Source organism: Vitis vinifera, chromosome 4, assembly GCF_030704535.1.
Source record: "Vitis vinifera cultivar Pinot Noir 40024 chromosome 4, ASM3070453v1".
In the NCBI taxonomy this organism is placed as follows: Eukaryota; Viridiplantae; Streptophyta; class Magnoliopsida; order Vitales; family Vitaceae; genus Vitis; species Vitis vinifera.
This window is the reverse complement of record NC_081808.1, coordinates 18,093,155-18,116,418: the sequence shown is the minus strand read 5'-3', so window position 1 is coordinate 18,116,418 and position 23,264 is coordinate 18,093,155. Positions and strand designations below refer to the sequence as shown.

At 31.7% G+C, this 23,264-nt stretch overlaps 2 protein-coding genes across 3 annotated transcripts; both read right to left on the bottom strand.

Annotated features, from left to right (window-relative positions):
- Positions 1 to 82: 82 nt before the first annotated feature.
- LOC100253066 (uncharacterized) lies at positions 83 to 3,780 on the bottom strand. 2 transcript variants are annotated; one of them, XM_002278638.5, is made up of 2 exons: positions 3,278 to 3,780; positions 83 to 373 (listed from the first exon to the last, which is right to left on the bottom strand). In XM_002278638.5, exons 1-2 carry the CDS (start codon positions 3,586 to 3,588, stop codon positions 346 to 348), a joined length of 339 nt encoding a protein of 112 aa, XP_002278674.1. In that variant the 5' UTR covers positions 3,589 to 3,780; the 3' UTR covers positions 83 to 345. The 2 variants fall into 2 exon arrangements, with proteins under 2 accessions (XP_002278674.1, XP_003631886.1); XM_003631838.4 differs by having other exon boundaries at positions 83 to 391; positions 3,278 to 3,697.
- An 8,357-nt stretch (positions 3,781 to 12,137) lies between these two features.
- On the bottom strand, positions 12,138 to 15,338 carry LOC100247948 (tyrosine-protein phosphatase DSP3). The gene is made up of 5 exons (XM_002278707.5): positions 14,891 to 15,338; positions 13,994 to 14,087; positions 13,303 to 13,360; positions 13,137 to 13,180; positions 12,138 to 12,680 (listed from the first exon to the last, which is right to left on the bottom strand). The coding sequence occupies exons 1-5, from the start codon at positions 15,040 to 15,042 to the stop codon at positions 12,420 to 12,422; spliced, it is 609 nt and encodes a 202-aa protein (XP_002278743.1). The 5' UTR covers positions 15,043 to 15,338; the 3' UTR covers positions 12,138 to 12,419.
- Between the last annotated feature and the right edge of the window lie 7,926 nt (positions 15,339 to 23,264).

Sequence of the window (23,264 nt, the reverse complement as noted above, 5' to 3'; positions counted from 1 at the left end):
AACTTCCCCGTATCCAGGTTCAGTCAAGGGAAATTGGCCCCCATTAATAAAACTAGCTGCTGACACAATTATCCTTACTGTATTATGCACAACAAAAACAATATATTAACTAGCATTGCCAAATCCATGATTTCATCAACTACATTCTGATATTTTGTTTTTCCCTGATAGGCCAACAACATACTGATAAACCTTCGGGTCATTATTTCCATTTCTCAAACACACCACATCACCAGAATCAACTTCAACTACATGAGAATTCCTTGTGGGGTGATCACAGTCACATGTCAACCAGACAACCCATCAACGATTCCCTGATTAGAGTCTTCAAGATACCGTCAAAGGCTATATAGGCTGGCTCCCAGCAGTGTATCTGTGCTCATAAAATCCACTAAACAGGTAAATGTTGAGACTAGAGTTTTGATGAAATTAAATTAATAAAACATAATATTCAAATGACGTACTCATTATAAAACCCACAAAATGAACTAAACTATAACTATAATCTTAAGTTCCAAGTTCAAGTTCAAGTTCTGCCCAAGTAAGAATATCTGTATTATCTTCTGGTGGTCATGCGAGTATGGCTTCATTTGAAGTTCTAAATTTTCAAGTTCATTATCATTCAAATAAAACCTATTTCACTTCATATCACTTGAGCTTCAATACTCCACATGTACATTCAACAATTTAACATGTTGCCATACAAAATCACTCTCTCTCTCCAATTCCCATTTGTTCCCAACTTTTTATTTGGAGGGGAAAAAGAAAAGAAAGTGGAAGGACAAAATGACATTGGACTTTGTAGGTATATTGTTTTGGCACACCACATGAACTAATATATGATCACCACACATGTAATTAGCATGACACTTTAACTCATTCGAAACATGGTCAATTCATCAAGCAGCACAATTCATAAAGCTCCATGATCCAGGTCTACTAGTAGTTGACCCTATATACATATATACACATGCAAAACAAAAATTCATTACTAACAAGTTAGAAGTACAATTTATGGCCCCCCTAATATCTTCATGGATTTCTCTCATTTATGTCACCTGAGCTTCTGAATGCACAAGGAATCATAACTCCACTTCTCCAATATGAAAAGGATGCCCCTCTATCTCAGTTATGCCCTCTAATGGAGTCAGTGAAAGGTAGCTTATTTCTCAACGATCAATCTCCAAAACTCCGAAAGCAGCTCTATCTCCATGAATCATCATTGAACATGCTTTCTAGACAGCACCCTACCATTAATATTATTGAGCTAGTTGAAGGCAAGGTTCAAAAGGTCCTATACTGCATGGACTTTCTATGAGGGGACTAACCTTTCAACTTCCAAAACCTTGGGATTGACATGGAGCCTTTGGCTTTACAAGAGGCTCACAAAAAGTAGGAATATACCATATGCATTTCAAAACCATCTTCACTGATTTGAGAGAAGAGGAGGGTAAACAATGTCTGGGGGACACATGTCGAGACAAGTGGATTTACAACATGATAGAGCATTCACCTCACTCATAATGTACCTATGAGCAAGGTGAATGCCTACATCCTGAAATGGATAGGAAAACTTCCCTTGACATGGACATACAAGAAGTCCAAGCTTTTACACAAGAAATAAGCATCCACTTCCAGGTTGGCACCATGTCCTAGTAGGACAGAAAGAGGTCATGGCTATTAGAGCCACATAAAGATGAAATGACATGTGGAGCTCATTAGTAATCCCATGTGAAGTGGGGCTACTAATGACATGGCCTCTGGAAGCGCATTCATGTGTTCTACGGTATATATATTTTTTAGGAGCACATTAGCACAAAAAAATTTTGATAGGCATAAAAAAAAAAGTGCTAACACATGCTCCTATTGAATATATATTCTGTAGAACACATGTAGCCCACAAAGCATGTAAAGTCTATGCTAGTAAGAGGGGCATATGCACCAACCTATATCATATCATGCCACCTTGCTAACATAAGCCACACAAAGAAAGGAGCTAAATATCGGCGTTCAATTTCATAGTGACACTTAGACCTACAATTTTTTGACATGTATCCATTATGATGTAAAGGCCAAGTGGCACATAGATGCACCTCCAAAAATGCATATCATTAGTAGTTGCAATTCATAAAAAGCCATTGATGGAGCATCATGTGTCAGGATCTTTTGGTTTCTTTCCCATACTAGGACATGTGACAACCTAGTGGGATTGTTTGGATGTCCTATGGTGAACGCCAAATAAAATTCTCCCATACATCTCACGATGGAAGCATTTCACCTTGCTTAAAATGCAAATGAACGAGTCACCTCAACATGTTAATTGAGCAATGGTTGGTTTCTCCCCAACATTTACTAGTTGACTTTACCAGTTCCTTCCCACTCTCATGAACAGGGCAACCCCTTGGAAGGGGCAAGGGCCTAAGCCCATCCTTACTGAGATAAATACATCTCCTGCCTTTCCAAGGGCATAGGAATACAACACTGATATACGTTATACCTCCCCACATCAAGCGTGAAGCTCGAAGAACTCAAAAGGGCTTGATGTACCTAAGTGGCATGCTTGACCTGCTTTACTATTGAGCATATGAGATGGTTTCACAGTTTAAGAGACTTGGTTAGAGAAGTTAAGAGTTGCAACTTTTTAAATAACCAAGACATTTTTCAGCCAAATCAAACTGGAGGTTCCACACATCTTTTTGTTGTGGTTGATTTTCCTACCAAGGTCAGATTAGCTAGTGCCTTTTCTACCCTAGTTGGCTCTTATTCAAAACAACCCTCTAGCTAACAGGAAACACTGCAAAGATGGATTCTGATTTTCCTTGAATTAGAAAAAGCCTCTAGTTCAGAAACCCGTCCTCTGCATTCACCACTCCAGAACATTCAACTGCGGAAGGGCCTCCTACATCCCCTCCCGTCCTCCTCTACGATTTCCAGAAATCGAAACATCAAACTAAAGGAATCCCAAGCCCTAAACACAAACCTATCAACCAGATCTTTTGCTCATCAACAAGAACAATCCCACAACCTTTTCTTAACCATCAACAGAAGAAAAAAATAAAAATTTGCGGAGCTAAAGTACTCATATTATCATTATTCATATGATCCATAACACCACACTATTCCCACCTAAAGGATCATCACCACGTCTAATATACACACCATAACAACGCTTCATCACATCTCATAGATCCTAATCACCATCACCCATATCGATAAGCCACAGGACACAACATCGAACAGGAAAAAAAAAGTTCGAAATCAGAGAAGCAAGAATTACTTCTTGAAGCTGCCACGAACCCCAGGGCGAGGCTTAGACGATTCGGGGACGGAGCTGGCATGGAGATTGGAGAGCTTGGCCTCGTCGAAAGGGACCTTAGGATGGCGAGCTTCGTGGTGGATTTGCATCGATTTGAGGTCGGGAGCGGTGATTTTGCAGAGAGGGCACTCGAGCTTAGCGTGGCCGCCCTTGTCGAGGCCGGAGCGGTCTGCTTGGCCGGCCTTGCCTCCGCCACGGTTGGTGGTGGCGGCGTCGACCTTAGCGGCGATCTCCTTCGCCGTGTGCTTCTTTGGTTTCGCTTTTCCGGTCATGCTCGGAGGTCGGCGGTCGGCGGTCGGCGGTCGGTGGCTGATCGATATCAGAGGGGAACCCGAACCCAAACCCTAGGTTTTCTTCGGAGAGGGTGCGGCGATGGGTGGGAAGATCTATATAGAGTATGATTGATGGCGTGTCACTCGTTGATTGCTTCAATTTTTTGGATATTATATATATATATATATGAAAAATTATTTTTATTAAAATCATTTGGAGGGATAGCAATGCAACGGACTTAGACGAGTCGTCGCGAGTATGAAAATTTTTCATTCCTAACGCGTTTAACTTTGTTTTGAAAAAAATTTAATTTTTTTAAAAAATTATTTTTAAAATTTTTAATTACATTTAAATAAATATATATAAAAATAATTAAAATATTATAATTATTTATAATTTATTTTATTAAAAATTATTTTTTATTATTACTATTATTCTTATATATTAAAAATAAAAAAATAAAAATTAATTTCATTTAATTTTTTAAATTAATTTTATTTAATTTTTTAAATTAATTTTATATATAATCAGGATGAGACGGGGTAATACCCGAACTCACCCAAAACCTATCTTGCATTTAAAAAAAAATCTCAAATTTATCTTTAATCCAATTATTTAAATTTCAAATCCTTCTAATTAGGGAAAGAGAAAACTACATTTCTTGTCATCCCTAATTATTTGCACTAATTTTTAATGTTTAGGTTTTATAAAGCTTGTGAAATTATTTTATTTAATTTTATTTTTGAAAATATATTATTTTTTGTGCTATTTGAGATCGATGATGTGTGATGGTCTCCAAAAAGCCCGCGGCCCGCTTTAGGCCCGGCCCGGCCTGACGAGCTAAAGCCCGGCCCAAGCCCGTTTATGGGCGGGCCGGGCCGCGGGCCTAAATTTAGGCCCGGCCCGCCCCTTTAAAAAAAAACTACAAAAATAAAAAGTATTAAAAAAAATATTCATTTCAAAATTTTATTCATTGAATGTATAATTACATTTAAAATTGTGGGAAAAGTTTACATCACTACAAAATAAATACATCCCAACTAGGTTGGCACCTATTTATTTGTCAATCATCTGTATTTTTCAACCATAAAAAATAAAAATAAAAATATAATATACATTTAGTCATTATTTTCTGGCGGTAATGGCGAACTATCATGCATCCATGAAGATCTTGATAATTTTAAAGATTCCATATCGGCAAGCATCTCTGTTTCTCGAATGGAATCGTACATCCTTTTATCTGCTATTTCCCAATCTTTCACACATATCCCTGCTTCAATAACATCTGGCGCTAAGTTGCATCGTTTTTTACTAACTACTCTTCCACCTGCACTAAAAGCAGCTTCTAATGCAACTGTACTCACAGGAACTGTTAGTACATCACGAGCAATTATAGAAAGCATAGGATATTTGTGTTGATGTGATTTCCACCATATTAAAATATCAAAATCTTCTTGATCTTCAAATAAAATTATATCAGTATTAAGATATTTATCTAAATCAGATGTATTATTTGGAGAACTATTTGTTGTCTTTTTTCGACTTTTCAACTTTTCTAGAGCTCCTTTATAAAAAGATGAGGAGTTTGTAGATGTAGGTGGTAATTTAATACTATTAATATTATTACCATATTTTTCTTTATAATAGTTATATAAATTATGTAATAATGAATTTATTTCATTTTTAATTTCTTCAATTTTTATTTGGTCATTAAAATAAATAATTGTTAACCATTCATCCAAAGCTTCAAATTTCAATCTAGGGTCCACAATTAAAGCAATATAAAAAATTAAAGGTATTTCCCCCCAATATTTTCTAAATTTTTCTATCATTGCAAATATTGTATCATTAAATATTTCAAAACTTAAACATTTTTGAAGTACAATAAAAATATTAGTTATTTGCATAATAACTCGATTTGAAGTTGGATAATATACACCACAAAAAATGTTTGTTGAAGTATAAAAAATTTCAAAAAGATCTCTTAAAAGATCTGCAATATGCCAATCATAATCACTTAATGCATAAATATCTGTTTCACAATCATTGTTAAGTAATTGTATTTCATATAATTCGACTACTTTTCTATATTTTGTAATATTTTGTAAAAGTTTATATGTGGAATTCCATCTAATGGCCATATCCAAATTTATATTTTTTTCTTTTCATATTTAACATTTTGCAACAATCAAAAAATAATTCATGTTTTGCTTGAGAACTATTAATACTATATGCAATGCCTCTAATTTTTTCCAATGTATTATCAACATTTTTTAATCCATCCTTTACAATTAAATTTAAAATATGTGCACAACAACGCACATGAAATATTTTAGCATGATCTTCTTTTACTTGCCAATATCGTTTTAGTCTATGTATTGTTGTATCATTATTAGCAGCATTATCTAATGTTATTGTCAATATTTTATCACGAATGCCTAAATCTATAATTTCATCATTTATTAAAGATGCTATATTTTTACCACTATGTGGAGCATTTATTAATTTAAATGAAATTATTCTTTTATTTAATTTCCATTCATTATCAATGTAGTGAGCAGTTATACATAAAAAACCAGTGTGAGTTAAAGATGTCCAAATATCAGATGTTAAACAAATATTTCCTTCAAAATTTGCAAAAAAAAAATTTTAAATTTCTTTTTGTGTATAAATTTTTTTCATAATATCTCTTTTAACTGTATTTCCAGACCAACCTTTAAATTGAGGATTAAGACCTCGTTGAATTGTTCCTACAAAATCATGAGTTTCCATCATGTTGAAAGGTTGTTCTGCTCTTATTATATAATCAATCATTTCTTCACGACAGTTAGATTCATCATAAGAAAATGTTTTTAAATTTCCACTTTCATTTTTACCTAATTGCATATAATTTCTAATATCTACATTATTTTTAGTTTTACAATTTTCGTGATGTCTTTTTAAATGACTTGTGCCTGCATTTGAGCCACCAGTAAGAAATTTATTACAAATTTTACATTTTGCTTTTATTTCTTTTTTATTATTTTCTAAAATTATTTCTATTCTATCAAAAAAATTCCATATATTTGAAGTAAATTTTTTGTTTGATGATATTTCATCACATGGACTAGATGAAGAAGCACTTGTCATATTATAATTATTGATAAAATATTATGCCAAAAATAATAAAGTAATAAATATAAAAAAAAATATAACAAAAAAATAAAGTAGTAGGGGTGAAGTATGTTACTCAATTAGAGAACCGATGCAGAAATTCCTAGCAAATTTGAACTCTTGGAGCCACCAATGCTTGTTTTGCACCACCAACAATATTGTATAATTTGAGGGAAAAATAAAAGAATTTGAAATATTGTAGAATGTGAGAGAAATAGAGAGAATTTGATGAAAAAATGAAAAGGAAGAACATGTATTTATAGGAAGGTTTTTTTAAAAAAAAAAAATTGGCCATGTGACCGTTGGAGGCTTAGCCCCAACGGTCACATGACTCACATGGGCAGCTGGCTGGAGCTCCAACGGTCACATGACCGTTGGAGCCTTTAATTTTTTTTAAAAAAATAATATACTTTATTTTTATATATATATAATTAACTCAATTATTAAGCACAAAAGGAATGTAGCTCAGTTGGTTAGGGCCTTGATATGAAAGCATAAGGGGAGGGGTTCAAATCCCCCCCTCTCCCTTCCTTTCTTTAAAAGCCATTTTGACTTATTTAAAAAAGCTCACGGCCCGGCTCGCCCAGCCCGCCCCCTAGCCTGCCAGCCCGCGGGCTCATAGGTCGGGCTGCGGGCCTAACATTTTTCCATGGCCCGGCCCGCCCGTTGGAGATCACTAATGATGTGGCTAAAAAATTTTAAATGGACACTTTTCAATCATGAGAAAAATGAATTTAATTCATTTGTTAGAAACTTTACTAAACTTCTTGTGGATATTGAAAAATTTGTAAGAAAAGAAAAAAGTAAATAAAAATTCTTTAAATCTCTTCTCTAAAATTATTTTTCATTTTCTTGTACACAAATGCAATCGAGGCTTCTTAAATTCAAATGACGTTGGTTCAGGCTAAAGTTTGAACAACTTTGATTTAACTTAAAGCAAGTTTAGTATTTTGTAATATTTATAAATATATTATCCAATATAATAATTTTTTTATTTTATGAATTTTCTAAAACAAAAATATCAAATTTATCAACTTGGTTTTAATACATAACTTATTCAATATGAATACCCGAATCTAATCCAAATTTGGAAAAATAAGGTTGATTTCCATAAGTAACTTGAATCTAAAGTGGGGTTGTGTTAGAGGTAGGTTTAACGAATTTTAATTGAAAAATGGTGAGTTTACTTTTGTTCATGACCTTTCTCCCCAAGTGAGTAGGAAGTTCAGTTTGACCAAACCCTCTCAATCGGTCAAGTTATTTATAAGCAATAAGAGGATTTAATAGATATATACTAAGAGAAGAAATAAAGAGGCGAGATACTCTTCATATTTAGACTTATTCTATGAAGTCTTGCTAATCCAACCGAAAGTAATTAGTCAAAAAGAGAATCAATTAGATGTGTGACAAATTTTTAACAAATTTAATGTAAATAACGAGTATATAATTCACAAGAAAATAAGGAAGAGAGGAAGCAAGAAAGATGTAAACTCATTTATAGTGGTTTGACAAACTTTCTTACTTCCACTTTCCTTTAATTTCAATCCAAAGTTTGAGGTTTCTCTATATCAATAAAGTTTTCAAACCAAATCTTCAAATTCTTACAATTGGATTCTTCAACTCCAATGGTCTTTAACAATTCCACTCCAGTGATCATTAAGTGCACTTAAACAAATCCTCACAAGGTTTACCAAAGATGCAAAAGTATAAAACTCTCATAGTTTGAAATTTTGGCTAAAAGATACAACAAAACTATGATTAAATGGTACACGAAAGGATTATACAAGTTTCTTGGACAAAGGAACACAAAAATACTTTCAAAGGCTCAAAGAATTATGAACAATGATTTGGAATAGTTCTCTTAGCAATAAATAAAGTGGTGAAGCATTATATAAGAGTTTCAATGAGAAAATGGTCATTAAGCATTTTTTATACTCTACCAATCAATCATGTAGTAAACCACTCAACTAGTTGTTGAAGGTACAAAATATAATAGGTAACCATTGGGAAGCAAACAACTTTGATCGATTGAGCTACCAGTAGGTTAGCGCTCAATCGATTGGAGCTTCAAAGCTCCATCAATGGCTACTACCATTTGAAATTGCAAAAGGCTCCTTTATCAATCAATGAATTTCCCTATTCTTTCATAATTTTGAAATCTTTCATCCTTTTTACTTACAAGATTAGAGAAAAGTATGTTGGTGTATCTATTAAGAACTCATCATTAGCTACTTTCAATGCAAATGCTAGCAAGACCATTTGTAATCAATATAGAACAAATGACAGATCTCAAGTGTGGTATGACTATTGCAACAAACCTCATCATACTTAGGACACCTACCAAAAGATTCATGGCAAACCAATAAATTGAAAAAACAACAAACCTAGTGACAAACCTAATTGTGTATTTCCTTCTATAAATTAAGCTAAGATGACTTCTTCAATAAAGAGCAAATGGATCTTCTTCTTAAACTGCTGAAGTTCAATTTCTCATCTACTATACCTAATATTTCTCTTGCTCAAACAAGTAATGACCTTAATGCTCTATCTTGTGTTCAAATTTTACTCCTTGGATCAATGATTCAGGTGCATCTGACCACATGGCCAGTTTTTCTCATCTATTTAATGCTTATTCATTTTATTCCAGTAATGAAAAAATTAGAGTTGCTAATGGTACTTTCTCACATATTGCAAGAAAAGGCTTAAGAAAAATCTCAGAGAATATAGATCTTAAATCTATTCTCCATGCCCTTAAACTTGCCTATAATCTTTTGTCTATGAGTAGGTTATCCAAATATTCTAATACTTTCTTTGATTCTCATTGCAAATTTTAGGAGTAGAGCTCAAGGAGGATGATTGGTGGTACTAAGATGATAGACGGTCTTTACTATTTTGATGACAACCTCTTCGGTAATAAAAAAAGCTCAAGGTTTCAACAATATTACTTCAATTTCTGTTCATGAACAAATAATGTTTTGACATCTTAGACTAGGACATCCTAGTTTTCCTAATCTTACACATTTATTTTATGCTTTATTTAAAATTTTGGATTGTTCATTTTCTTCAATGTGAGAGTTGTCATTTATCAAAAAGCCATCAAGTTACTTATATCTCAAAACCCTATCATGTTTTAAAACCATTTTATTAGATTCATAGTGATGTTTGGGGTCCTTCAGAGGCTACCACTTCATTAAGAAAAAAACAATTTGTGATCTTTATAGATGATCACACTCGATTATGTTAGGTATATTTGATGAGTGAAAAATCTAAAGTGGAAAAATTGTTCAAAGATTTTTATAGTATGGCTGAAAATCAATTTCAAACAAAACTCGATATACTTCACTCTAATAATGGAACGGAATATTTTAAGGAATGCTCAAGAAATTTTATGAAAGAAAAAGGTATCTAACATCAATCTATATGTCATGATACTCAACAAAATGAAATTAATGAGAGAAAATAATAAACATTTACTTGAAGTGGCTTATGTCATAATGTTTTCTATGCATGTTCCAAACTATTTATGGGAAGAGGTTGTTTTAACATCATCTTATTTTATTAACAGGATGTCTACCTAGGTTTTAAAATATATCACACCTTTAGAGTGTCTCAGAAAACTCTCCCACTATCTAGAATCTAATCTAATTTGCCATAAAAAGTTTTCATCTACATTGTATTTGTTGACATACCTGGAAAATTTTGAACTAAACTTGAACCCAAAGCTGAAATTTTGATTGATGGATTTTTGTTTTTTATCATATCAAAACCAAATTTATAACATAATTCAACTACACTAAAGTAACTTTTGCCTGATCAAAAATTGGCTTTCAACAAAAGTTATTGTAATATAGTGGTTTTAGGTATCATCCACTAAGATGGCTTATTTTCAATAATTAAGGCTTAAATGGGAAGAAAAGAAATGAATGTGATCAACTGAAAATGGATTGACAATTCATGATAAAAATGAAAATGGCAATGACTTCAAAATAGGAAGAACAATTCAATTTAAAACAATCAAATTTTGAAAGAAGATTACTATGAAAAAATACTCGAAATTAGGAATCTCTAGAAAATAATCTCTTATCTTAAGGGCCTACAAATTAAATATGAAGGACCATGAGGTTGTATTGTTATAACAAATCATCCATAAACATTACTTATAATCTCGTTCAACATGACTGGATAAAGCATGTTGAAGTTGATAGACACTTCATATAAGAAAAGTTAGAAAGTAGGTTAATTTGCACTTTGTTCGTGTCATTAGATAGACCACTTACAAATGTTTTAACAAAAGGTTTAATGAGCACAACATTTCAAGCAATTATAGGCAAGGGTTGGGCATGAATAATATTTATTCACCCGCTTGAAGAGGAGAATTAGAAATTTGAATTTTCATATTTGGGTTTCTTGTATATACTTATGTAATTGTATATAACTATAAATTAGATTAGGGAAGTTCATATAGCTGTAAATTAGACTAGGAAGAATAATCCTTGATTTATAAAGATGGTCTTACTTTATAGGGATTATTAATTTATTTTTTTCCTTATTTATTTTTTTAAAATATAGGATTAGTTTATTTTTTTCTTTAAATTACTTTGTAAATATTTGATATAAATTAGGATTGTAACAACTAATTGAATTAGATTTTTTTACCACTTTCTCCCACATTTACCAACTTATTTCTCTCATTCAAAGTTCTTATAAATAAATGCTTTCTTTTTCTAACTATAATTCTTCAAGCGTACCATTAAGTCAAGTGTTTTTCCATATAAAATAAATTACTTCAGTATTTGTGAAGGTTTATTGGAACCACAAAAAAGCTTGAAATTGAAGCATTGAGGAGAGTGGATATAGATTGATTACCGAAACATTATAAATGAAGTTTGCAATTTTTGGCTCATTTATACGTCTCAATTCTTTTTACATTTGAATTAGTTTGCGTTCACACATCTAAGCTACATTTAATTTTCCTTCATCACAAATTTCTTCCCATGGTTGGACCAATAAATTTAGCAATTTTCCTTGTCCTATGGTTGCCCCAAAGAAATTGAATTCCATCATAAATTTCTTCCCATGGTTGCCCCAAAAAGTTTAGAAATTTTCCTTCCATGGTAGCCCAAAGAATTTGAATCCTCATAGAAATTAGGCATTGACAAATTCGATTCTAAAAATATGGAGAGAATCACTTCTTTAAGGTAGTTCAATGATTCTTCAAAAGGATCTCTTTTTTTTATATAAACTATGAAAGTAATTTTTTTTTTAGCTTGTTTCCAAATTTTAAACTATTTTTCTTGAAAATATTATAGATTAAAAGCATAATCACTCCAAACCTTCCATACAAAAATTAAATAAGAGAAACTAGAAAAAAAATATCATGTTTAAACCAGAGAGAGAAAGATTGAACTTGTTCTTCTTGTATATGGTATCAAAAAGAAAAGAAAAAAAAAATGAACCATTTCTCAGTAACAATATGTGGTTTCTGAAACAACCACAAATATGAAAAACCCTAAAAAGGAATTAGAACAACCACCCAGTGACAAAAACCAAAAACAATGTAGGTAGTTACAGAGGGTTGCTCCTAAAGGGGGGAGAGAGATGAATGAACAAGTATTGTATGTAATGTAACCTAACCCTAACCAGGAAATGTACCACCCACCATCTTCCTCTTCTCCTGCTAAATTGAAGCTAACCTTGCCTTATGCACATTCTCGTCTCCTCTGTAAAGCAACCTCCTCTTGTTCGACCCATACCCTTGGTACCTGTAGATAATGCTGTAAAGGCTTTGCCTCATACTCAATATGTCATATGTCTCGATGAACTTCAGATCGTTGATCCTCGATTTTGCTCCTGCAAAGCGCTGGTACTCCTCAACCACAGAAGACAAACACCAATTCTGCAATTTTCTCAAACAACCCACAAGACAGCCTGTCCGGTGCTGCAATTCAAACGTACAGAACCTAATGAGCAAATCATTCAATCAAATAAACAAGAATTCAAATTACAGGGTTCTTAGTTCTTCCTGTTTCTTTTTAACAGTCCATGATGAAGTGGTATGGCATTATAACATGGAACGATACTATTTTGTGCTGCAACAACCTTCATCAATTTATTCTTGTAGAATTCCAATGAAAGCTCTATTTTTTTTCTTTCAAAAATGAATGAAAGTAGTAAATATAGATGATGTGGGAAGAGGATTTTTTCATTCATGATGGCACCCTTGTTGAAAACCAAGGCGTAAATTGATCAACAAAGGGAGGAATTTGAGACAATAATTAGTCCCATGAAATCTACGAGGTTAAATATTAAAAAAAATTTTAAAAATAAAATAAAATAACTAGGAAGACAAAGATTTAATTGCTGATAAAGTGAAGGCCCAGAATCTGCAACATACCTTTCCGCGTTTGCAATGGATCAGAATGGGATGATTTCTCACATCTGCAAACACCAAAAGAATCGAATATCAGAACAATAAAAAAGAAAAATAACAATGCTGAAGAAAAGCGTAATTTAACATTACAAAAGTTAAATAACTGAATTGCCAGTTTATAACATAGTACCCATTAAGACTTTCAAAGCCTCTGAGATGGTATCCGTGGACATTGCCACAGGAGGCTCCTGCAGATGGCAAATGTTCATGTTGTAATTAACAAAACAAAGAGCAGAGAACAAACGATGCAATCTAACAAAATCATCGTGTTTAAAAACACACATCATGTAGAGTTTCCCGTATTTCTATTTAATGATCAGATCAATCAGATCATCAGCAATCGCCCATCACAAAACTCCTCCATATTTCCCAATGTATCATCATCTTAATCACAAATCATAAGTAGTCAAAGTAATCCGAAACAAGGAAAACTCAGAATATGATGCATTCATATGGCAATCACATCAAATGCTTAAAACCTTATTTTTTATGATAAAATCTCCAAACTCTCCCCAAAATCACATACCAGAGTGATTTCTTAAAAGGGGTTCTCTCTACATAGGCTAAACTTAACCGGGAAGAAAATAAGTTTCTTCAAATTTTCAGCTTATGAAAGGATTGTTCAAGTTGAAAAACCTACCTATGATCCAATGATATAAGTCGTTTTTTCCAGATAGTATGCTAAAATATACCGCCCTCTAGAAATAACCCGGTTTCTATAATATCTTACATTCTTAATATAACAATCACCCTATCAATATTCAGTCTCTGCTATAATTTTTTATATTCATTAGGATTGTAAGTAAAAAAAAAAATGATACCTTCTTTCCTTCAATGCCAAACTGGAAGAGGCGGATATTCTGAGATTGAAGAAATTTACAGTTTTCTTCCGGATATGGCTCAGGACACAAGTATCTGTTCCAATTCAAATCAAACCCAAAGTCATATATCAGTTGATTCACATTTCAATCATGTTCAAATTGATGTAAACAGTAATAAAATTTTGAATTACCCTTTGCTTGGCAGCCGAGAAAAGGTAGGAAAATTGAATAATAAAAGAATGGAAAACTTTGAATTTTGGATTCTATTTTGACAACAGATAGAAAATAAAAGGTGAGAATCTAAAACTTCCTACTTTTTTTTCCTTTCTCACTTTCTTGCCAAAAAAGGAAAAGAAAAAGACTCAAATTTGTAATCCTCCGTTTGGCTCCCCAGAAAAGTTAGGAAAATCAAACGTAAAAGAACATAAAAGGATGAGAATCCGAACTTCTTTTCTTTCGTTTTCTTCAAAAAGGACATTGATTCAAATCCGTAATCTTCCACCTGGTTTCTATAGAAAGATAGGAAACAAGAAAAAGCAAAACAAGAGTCGCAATTTTCTTCCATTGTCGTCGATTTTCTCGGGAACCAAACAGCCCATAAAACCTTTAGAAGGGAAAAAAAAATTCAAAACTTCTTTTTCTTTAAAAATAAGCATGAGCCAAATAAACACTCCGTTTGGTTCCCGAGAAAATCCACGAACCAAGCCCAAATCTCCTACATTCAAATCCTAGAACCCCATTACTAAAACCTGCAACAAAACAAGAACAAAGAGAAGCAGAAAACACAATAACATTCATAACAAAATATTTCCTTTTCTTGCATTGTCGCCCATTTTCTCGGCAACCAAACACCCCAAAAAATTTAAAATATATATATATAGGATAAGAAATACCCACATGATGGATCGAAGATTCAGGGTTTCGAGGAAGGGGAAATTGATGGGGCTGGGGAGGCCAGATCTGAAGATGTTCTCTTCAACCATGGAGAAGTTGGAGGGAGGGACATAAACGGCGTCGTTTGCAACGCCATTTTCCAACATCAACCCCATGGCAGGATGATAAAAATTTGTATAATTCTTGACACCAAAGCCAAAATGCAGACGCAAAAAAAATCAAAGAATGGGGGGGAGATTTAAGCTTGTAGGGTTTAAGAGAGAGAAAAGGAGAAAAATCTAGAGAGAGAAAAGAATTCTATGGGGAATTCAGGAATCTGTTTTCGTTGGGTGATTGGTACTTTGGATTTTGATAGGTTTAGGAATTAGGAAAATTAAAATCCCATTGAATTCAAAGTCCAAAAAGTGTGGCCACTTCCCCCACCCCTTTTTTTTTAGGGTTTTTTTTCTGGTAGGGAATCTATTTTAATTGAAAATTCACAAATAGCCACATAGTTCCCATTTACAATATTCTTAAGACATTCATTAAAAAAAAAACATTTTAAAATTTTTAAATACTTTTAAAAAAAATTAATAAGATTTCTAACGTTTCCTAAAATCATTCCCGAGCTCTGAAACTACAAGTTCAATTAAATACATATTCTTTAATTTAATTTTTTATATATATATTTGGCATATTATTTACCTTTAATAATAAAAGTTGATTTAAAATCTAACATTAATTGGTTAAAACTTTTAATATTTCTAGAATTAAAAATAAAATAAATAGAATCCCATTCAAACTTTATCTTGGTGTCAATCTCCAAAAACAGAAATATTATCAACTTGTTTTTACTTTCTAAACAAAAATCAAATATCTTTTTATTTAATCAACATTTTCAAAAGATATTTATTTAAAAATAAAAATATTTTAATAATTACAAAAATACTTATAAATACCCATTTGTCCCAAATTTAAAATATCAATAATTTAATTAAAAAAAATTGAAGTCAAATTCTTTGGCATTCAAAAGTGTAGAACTTATAAATTGGTGGGCTATGATGGGGGAGGATAAGAGTAAAAAGAGGACTAAGTCAAGGATGAGTGAGAGTAGACTAAGCCTTTGGGAATTGGATATTTCCATGAAAAGGGGTGGGGGGAATCTAGAATTCAAAATTCAACAAAGGTTCTTTGGACCTAGTCTTTGCATGGGAGTGTTTGGATACTTTCCTCTCTCCTCTCTCCCTCTTTTTTGTCCTTTTATATGAAATTGACATGTGTTTGGCTGCTCTTTCAAACCGCCCATTTTTGCCTTTTGGTCATTATCACATTATCTTGGGCTGCTTCCTTGGTAAAAAAGTTGTTCCACCACTCTTTTATTTATATAATTTAAAATATCAATAGAAAATGTCATGTTATACCGATACTTATGGAACAAGGAATTCATATGGTCTAATATATGTCATGAAATATAAATATATGAGACCTGAGGTATAAGGATATAAATTAATAAATTTTTAGATATAAATAATAGAACTTAAAAATATGTACATGATATCATTGTTGGCTTGTGAAGCCTAAATCAATTTTGTTACGCTTTATTTGAGATGTCGGGGTCGAGTAACTCATGAGGGTCGAGTTCCTAAATGAACTCACAAGGTTGAACGGGGTAGCCCCTTGGAGAAAAAATTTTATGTAATGATTTATGAGTTTACCCCATATTATATATTTAACCCTTTTTATGTTTAGGGTTTCAATTTTTTCAGAGTATATAGCTGCAATTAGAGATGTGTTTTTCGAGAGTTTCACCATTGTAACTCTTCTCATTTGTTTTGATTAGTGGATTGTTGAGTATTGATACACTCCATGAATATGAGAATAACATTGATCACATTAATCGTTGAACTACGTTAAAATTTTTATATTTTTCTTTATTTATGCTAGTGTGTGTACGTGGTTTGATTAACAAACATATGGGAGCTTTTTGAATGGATAAAAAAAAAAGTACACTTCGATACTATAGTCAATAGATTCCAAAATGTATCACATATGTATTTAAATCTCGTTACTTCATATTAAATCTAATTACTTTATATTAATAGTGATTCTAAGAGACACTTTTAATATTTCTAATACTTAAAAAACTTTTAGAGACAATTATACTTTAGAGATGGATAAGACTAATAATGGGCCTAAGGTCCATAAAATGCGTAAAATTCAATTTTCACCAACATTGTTTATATCTAAAAAAATAGTTATTGCCCTTTTTCAAATATATGAAAATTACATTTTAAAATCTTGTTGTTAATATTAAATTTTAATGAAAGTTTTATTAACTACTTTCACCAACATTACTAAAATGTCATATTATTAATAATAAAATAAAATAGGAAAATAAAAATAAAGCCAAAAATAAATTTAAATTATATAAAATTTTTTACTTAAAATTTAACTTATTCAATTATAAAATATAAAAATTAAATTAAATTAGAAAAATTAAAATTAAAAAAATATAACTATAAAAGTCTATAATAGGTTTATTGTGCTTTCATTTTTCAAATTTTTTTTAATAAAAAAGAGAAATAGAAAAATATTACAATATTTTTAAAAAAGAAATTAAGAAGGTGAAATAAATGTGAAACTTGGAGTTTAAAAGGGAAGTAAAATAGTAAAAGTAAAGAAAAAGGGAAAAAAAATATATAAAAGTAAAAATAAAAAATTATCTCTAAAACTATTTCCTAAAATTATGGTCAAACAATTCATAAAATTTATTTCAAATTTCTAATAAAAATTTTAATGATAATTATTTCATTACTAGAGTCTAAAAATACAAAATTATCTCTAAACTCAAAACATTTAAACCATTTTTAAAACCGAATTTTTGTTTTTAAAAGGGTTATTGAAAACTCATTCATCATTTTTTGACCCCATTTTTAACAAAAATACTCTCGGTTTTTTTTATTTTATAAAATTAATCATTTCTTATAAACCTTCATATAAATACTTGAAATGGTAAAAAATATTTATGTAAAAAATAGATTTACTCTTCAAGCAAAAAAACGAGAAGAGTTAGATTTATAAATATAAAGATTATTTTTTCCCTTTTAACTAATTAATTTTAAGATTTATCTAATTTTAATTCAATCATTTATACTTACTCTTTCATAGTTTTCTATATATATATATATATATATAAAGTTTGCCAACATAATAAGTTTATATAAAAATACTAATTAATTTAAAGGAACGCAAACTAATGAAATTTAAAACCAATGAGAATTAAATCTACATGAAATTTGCATGTATAAGGAAATTTAAGAAAAAAAAAACTTCCACAAATATCAAAAGAAAAAAATGTTAAATAAAGATAATGATGCGGAAAATAATTATTTAATTATTTAAAAAGGCACCATGGCCGCCATGGGTGGCTGTGCTTGAAGACAAGAGATAATGCCCATAAAAGAAAATATTTATTTATTTATCATTAATAAAATAAAATAAAATAAAAAGCACCATGAGTCATGGGTGGATGCTGTGTGCTGAAGAAAACCATTGGCTGCTGTGCTCTTAAGTAAATCTCTGTCATTTGGTTTTCTTCGGAGACCATGGCAATCTGCGGCTCCCACCTTCCCACAACGTTAATTTTTTATTTTATTTTTAATTAATTAATTAATTAATTCTTGTTGGGAACGATAATGGCCACAAACATGTAGTGGTTTTTTGGCTGTACATTGCAGTCATATTGGACGCGTGTCATCGGTTTTTTTATTAAATGCAGGTAATATTAATCCAAACTCTAATATTTTTATAATATATATATCATCATATGTAATAATATTCATTTTCGTTTTAAATTTTTAAAAAAATATATAAAATTTTACTATATCATATACTTTTGAATTAGGCATTAATCGAATCAAACCCTTAACTCACTGCCCTATAATTTAATATAAAACTAAAAAAAAAAAATTGTTATGAAAGCCTTCCTTTAACTTGTATTTAATAAAAGGTTTTTTTTTTTTTTTTTGGAATATTATTAGTGCACTTTGAACAAACTTTGAGTGATGGGATAAAACTCACCGCAATGGGCGAAATGTTATAAGTAATAATAAATATTAATATTTTTATTCAATTAAAATTTATAAAAATATTTAATTGTCCTTTATATTTAATAAAAATATTTTTAAAATAAAATTCTCAAATAAAAAAAATTTTATTACAATTTTTTTTCTTCACATAAATTTATGTTTAAATTTTTTTGGATAGAAATGGAAATAAAATTATAATATTAATTAATATTTATTATTCACTAAACAATTCTATATTTTTAAAAATTATTAATTTATGAATAACACCATGTAGACCTGCTGCATTTAGGAAATGTTAGCAAATGGCAACATGTTGGGGGTGTTGAAAAAATTTGGATACAATGGAGAAAGGAAACACTCTCACACACTCACTTTGATACAATAAAACTCTCTTAGATACAAAATAAGAACAAGAAGAAGAAGAACATAAGAAAGGCTCAAACAAGTTCTTGGAACTTTGTCCAAAGACTCTATTTCCTCCCACCTCTAGAAATATTTTGGGAACTAAATGGAAATAGTCTTGGGATTAATCAAGTCTTTTCACTTTTCTGCATGAGATTTCAAAAAGAAGAAAAGTCATATATATAGCACTCTTAGGGTTGAAAAAAGGTTACAAGGATGAGAAAAAACTCATTGTCTTCCTCAATCTCTTCATCTTTGTAACATTCAAAATTAAATCATATGTTTAATTCACACATTAAACATGATTTAATCTCAAATGTGTAACTCTCTTACACTTAACATCTTAAGTTTATAAAGTTACAAAGATGAGAAGACTCATTGTCTTCCTCAACCTCTTCATCTTTGTAACATTCAAAATTAAATCATATGTTTAATTCACACATTAAACATGATTTAATCTCAAATGTGTAACTCTCTTACACTTAACCTCTTAAGTTTATAAAATTACAAAGATGAGAAGACTCATTGTCTTCCTCAACCTTTCAAGTTTTGTAACATTTCAAAATTTAATCATGTGTTTAATTCACACATTAAAAGTGTAACCCTTCTTACACTTTATTTTCAAAAAGTTATTTTCAAAAGTGTAACTCTTCTTACACTTTATTTTTTTAACCAACAATATATATATATATATATATATATATATATATATATATATATATATATATATATATTTATATAAATATAACAATCCCCCACTTGGTTAAAAATAAACATAAACCCTTATAACCTTAACAGTGAAAATGCATAAAATAAAATATCTTTCGATTTGAATTTTACCTTAGTGTAATGGTCACAAAGCTTCGTTGAAATCCCAGGTTGCTTGTAGCATTAAACCAGTTATTCCTTGTAACGAAACCGGTAACAACACACACACTTCCACTAACCACACGAATGCCCATTATTTTCTTGCTTAGCACTTTTATGGCCATGTGCTCAATCCATTCATGAACTTTCTTGAAAGAAACTCCAACTCTCATGAGAGGCGGCACCACCCCTAAGTTCACATAGGTGAAATTCTTCCAACATCCTTGTTGCCTTTAAGATGCTTGTCACACATAGACTGAATTTCATTAAAAGCTTTAAGCTTAACCCTCCAACGGTAACAACCAACATTAATCATCACAGATGGAACTCACATGTTCTAATGCTGCCACAACCCACTTATCAATGACTTGTTTTTACCCATTGAACTTAAGACTAGTCATTTCGTAGTATTAAGTTGGGTTACCATCATTGGTGAGTTTTATTTAAGGAGTTTTAGTCTCATCCCTCTAGATGTTATCCTTACTAAATCTCTTGTAAGAGGTTTAGTAAAAGGATCCGCCAAGTTTCCACTTGACCTCACAAATGAGATTGAGATGATTCCATTTTGAATCAATTGTCTTACATACTCATGTCTAATGCTTATATGTCTAGACTTCCCATTGTACACTCCACTGTACGCACGAGCTAGAGTGGCTTGACTGTCACAATGTATCGACACTGTTGACACATTATTTGTAGTAAAAGGGATGTCCATCATGAGATCCCTAAGCCACTCAGCTTCTTTTCCAGTTGCAGCTAGAGCTATAAACTCTGCCTCCATGGTTGAGTGTGATATACAAGTTTGTTTCTTGGATCCCCAAGAGACAACCCCACCACCAAGTGTAAACACCCAACCTGTGGTAGATAAATTATCTCCCACACTCGATATCCAGCTTGCATCTGAATACCCTTCAATTATAGCAGGAAACTTTGAATATTGGAGGCTTAGTTCTTTGGTATTCTTTAGGTAACCAAGAACTCTACCAATAGCTTTCCAATGTTCCACGCTTGGATTGCTAGTAAACCTACTTAGTTTACTAACTGCAAATGAAATGTCAGCCCTAGTACACTAAACAGCATACATAAGACTTCCAATTGCACTTGCATACTCAAGTTGAGCCACCGATCTACCATCATTTTTTTCAAGTTTTATACTTGAATCAAATGGAGTATTAGCATCTTTAATCTTGAGATGACTAAATTTGCTAACTACTTTCTCAATATAGTGGGTTTGGTTCAAAGCATAACCCCCGCTATTTCTTTTCACTTTGATACCCAATATAGTATCAACTTCTCCAAGATCTTTCATCTTGAAGGTTGAGGATAGAAACTTTTTCGTTTCTATTATTCCTCTCATGTCATCACTCAAGATTAACATGTCATCCACATATAGACACACTATGACCATATAGTCATCACAAGTCTTAGAATATAAGCACTTGTCCACATTGTTGTGTCTAAATCCATCCGAAAAAATAGCATGATCAAATTTTTCGTGTCATTGTTTGGGAGCTTGTTTTAAACCATATAATGATTTGACAAGCTTACACACTTTGTTTTCATTCCCCAGTAGAACAAAACCTTCCGGTTGTTCCATGTAGACCTCCTCATTGAGATCCCCATTCAAGAATGCCGTTTTGACATCCATTTGATGAACAAATAGATTATGAATTGATGCCAAAGCAAACAATATCCTAATCGATGTTGTTCTAGCCACCGGCGCATAGGTATCAAAATAATCAATACCTTCTCTTTGTTTAAACCCCTTAGCTACTAATCTAGCCTTAAAGGTTTGAATCATGCCATCGGTGTGATATTTCCTTCGAAATACCCACTTGCATCCTATTGGTTTAGATCCTGGTGGAAGGTCTACCAATTCCCATGTTTGGTTGGACATAATTGAATCCATTTCATCATTGATAGCCTCTTTCCAAAAAGCAACATCTCTAGAAGTCATAGCTTCTTTGTATGTTTTGGGATCCTCCTCTATTTGAAGTACTATAGGAATTTTTCTTATAATATCTTCTCTATTTCCTTCTACTAAGTAAAAGGAAATTCTTTGAGAGTCAATCTCATCCGATCCCAACACTTTCTCTTTTCTAGCTCTTTGGCTTTTCCGAGGCACAATGGGTTGCTCAACAACCTTTGAAAGTGTCTCCTCTTGAGACTCTCCAACACTAGTAGGTACTTGAGAATTGCTATCACTCAACAAATTCTCAAAGAACTCTACCTCTCTTGATTCAATTATCACATTAGACTCCAAGTCTAATAGCCTATAAGCTTTGCTATTTGAGGCATAGCCTACAAATGCACACTTAATGGCTCTTGGACCCAATTTTGTTTTATTTGGATCCGTTTTCTTGCAATAAGTAAGACACCCCCACACTTTGAAGTAACCTATATTAGGCTTCCTTCCTTTCCATAACTCATATGGAGATATCTCATTTTTCTTCATAGGAATTCTATTCAAAATATAGCAAGCAATCAACAAAGCTTCACCCCACAAATTAAAATTCAATTTAGCATGCAATAACATAGCATTCACCATTTCCAAAAATGTTCTATTCTTTCTCTCCGCTATGCCATTGTGTTGAGGTGTATAGGGTGCGGTGCACTCATGTATTATGCCATATTCTTCACAAAAAGAATTGAATTCACTAGAGAAATATTCACCACCTCTATCACTTCTAAGCACCTTAATATTTTTTCCTAATTGATTTTCAACTTCGGCTTTGTAAACTTTAAAGGCATTGAAAGTTTCACTTTTGTTTTTCAACAAAAACACATAGGTAAATCTAGAACAATCATCTATGAATGTAAGAAAATACCTATTTCCACCTCTTGTTAACATGCCATTAAGTTCACAAAGATCACTATGTATTAAATCAAGCAAATTAGATGATCTCTCAACACTATGAAAAGGCTTTTTAATCATCTTTGATTTAACACATATTTCACACTTTTCAAATTTCTTGGTATCACAAGCAATCAAACCACATTTCACAATCCTTTTAATAGTGCTTAAACCAACATGTGCAAGC

Excerpts from the sequence above, each read along its gene's own strand:
- LOC100253066 (XM_003631838.4), bottom strand. The coding sequence starts at position 3,588 with ATGACCGGAAAAGCGAAACCAAAGAAGCACACGGCGAAGGAGATCGCC. Across the intron at positions 392-3,277 it reads GTTCGTGGCAGCTTCAAGAA|TGGATTTTATGAGCACAGAT; the intron begins GTAATTCTTGCT and ends TTACCTGTTTAG.
- LOC100247948 (XM_002278707.5), bottom strand. The coding sequence starts at position 15,042 with ATGGGGTTGATGTTGGAAAATGGCGTTGCAAACGACGCCGTTTATGTC. Across the intron at positions 13,361-13,993 it reads TTGGCATTGAAGGAAAGAAG|GAGCCTCCTGTGGCAATGTC; the intron begins GTATCATTTTTT and ends TGCCATCTGCAG. Across the intron at positions 12,681-13,136 it reads TCCATTGCAAACGCGGAAAG|CACCGGACAGGCTGTCTTGT; the intron begins GTATGTTGCAGA and ends TTTGAATTGCAG.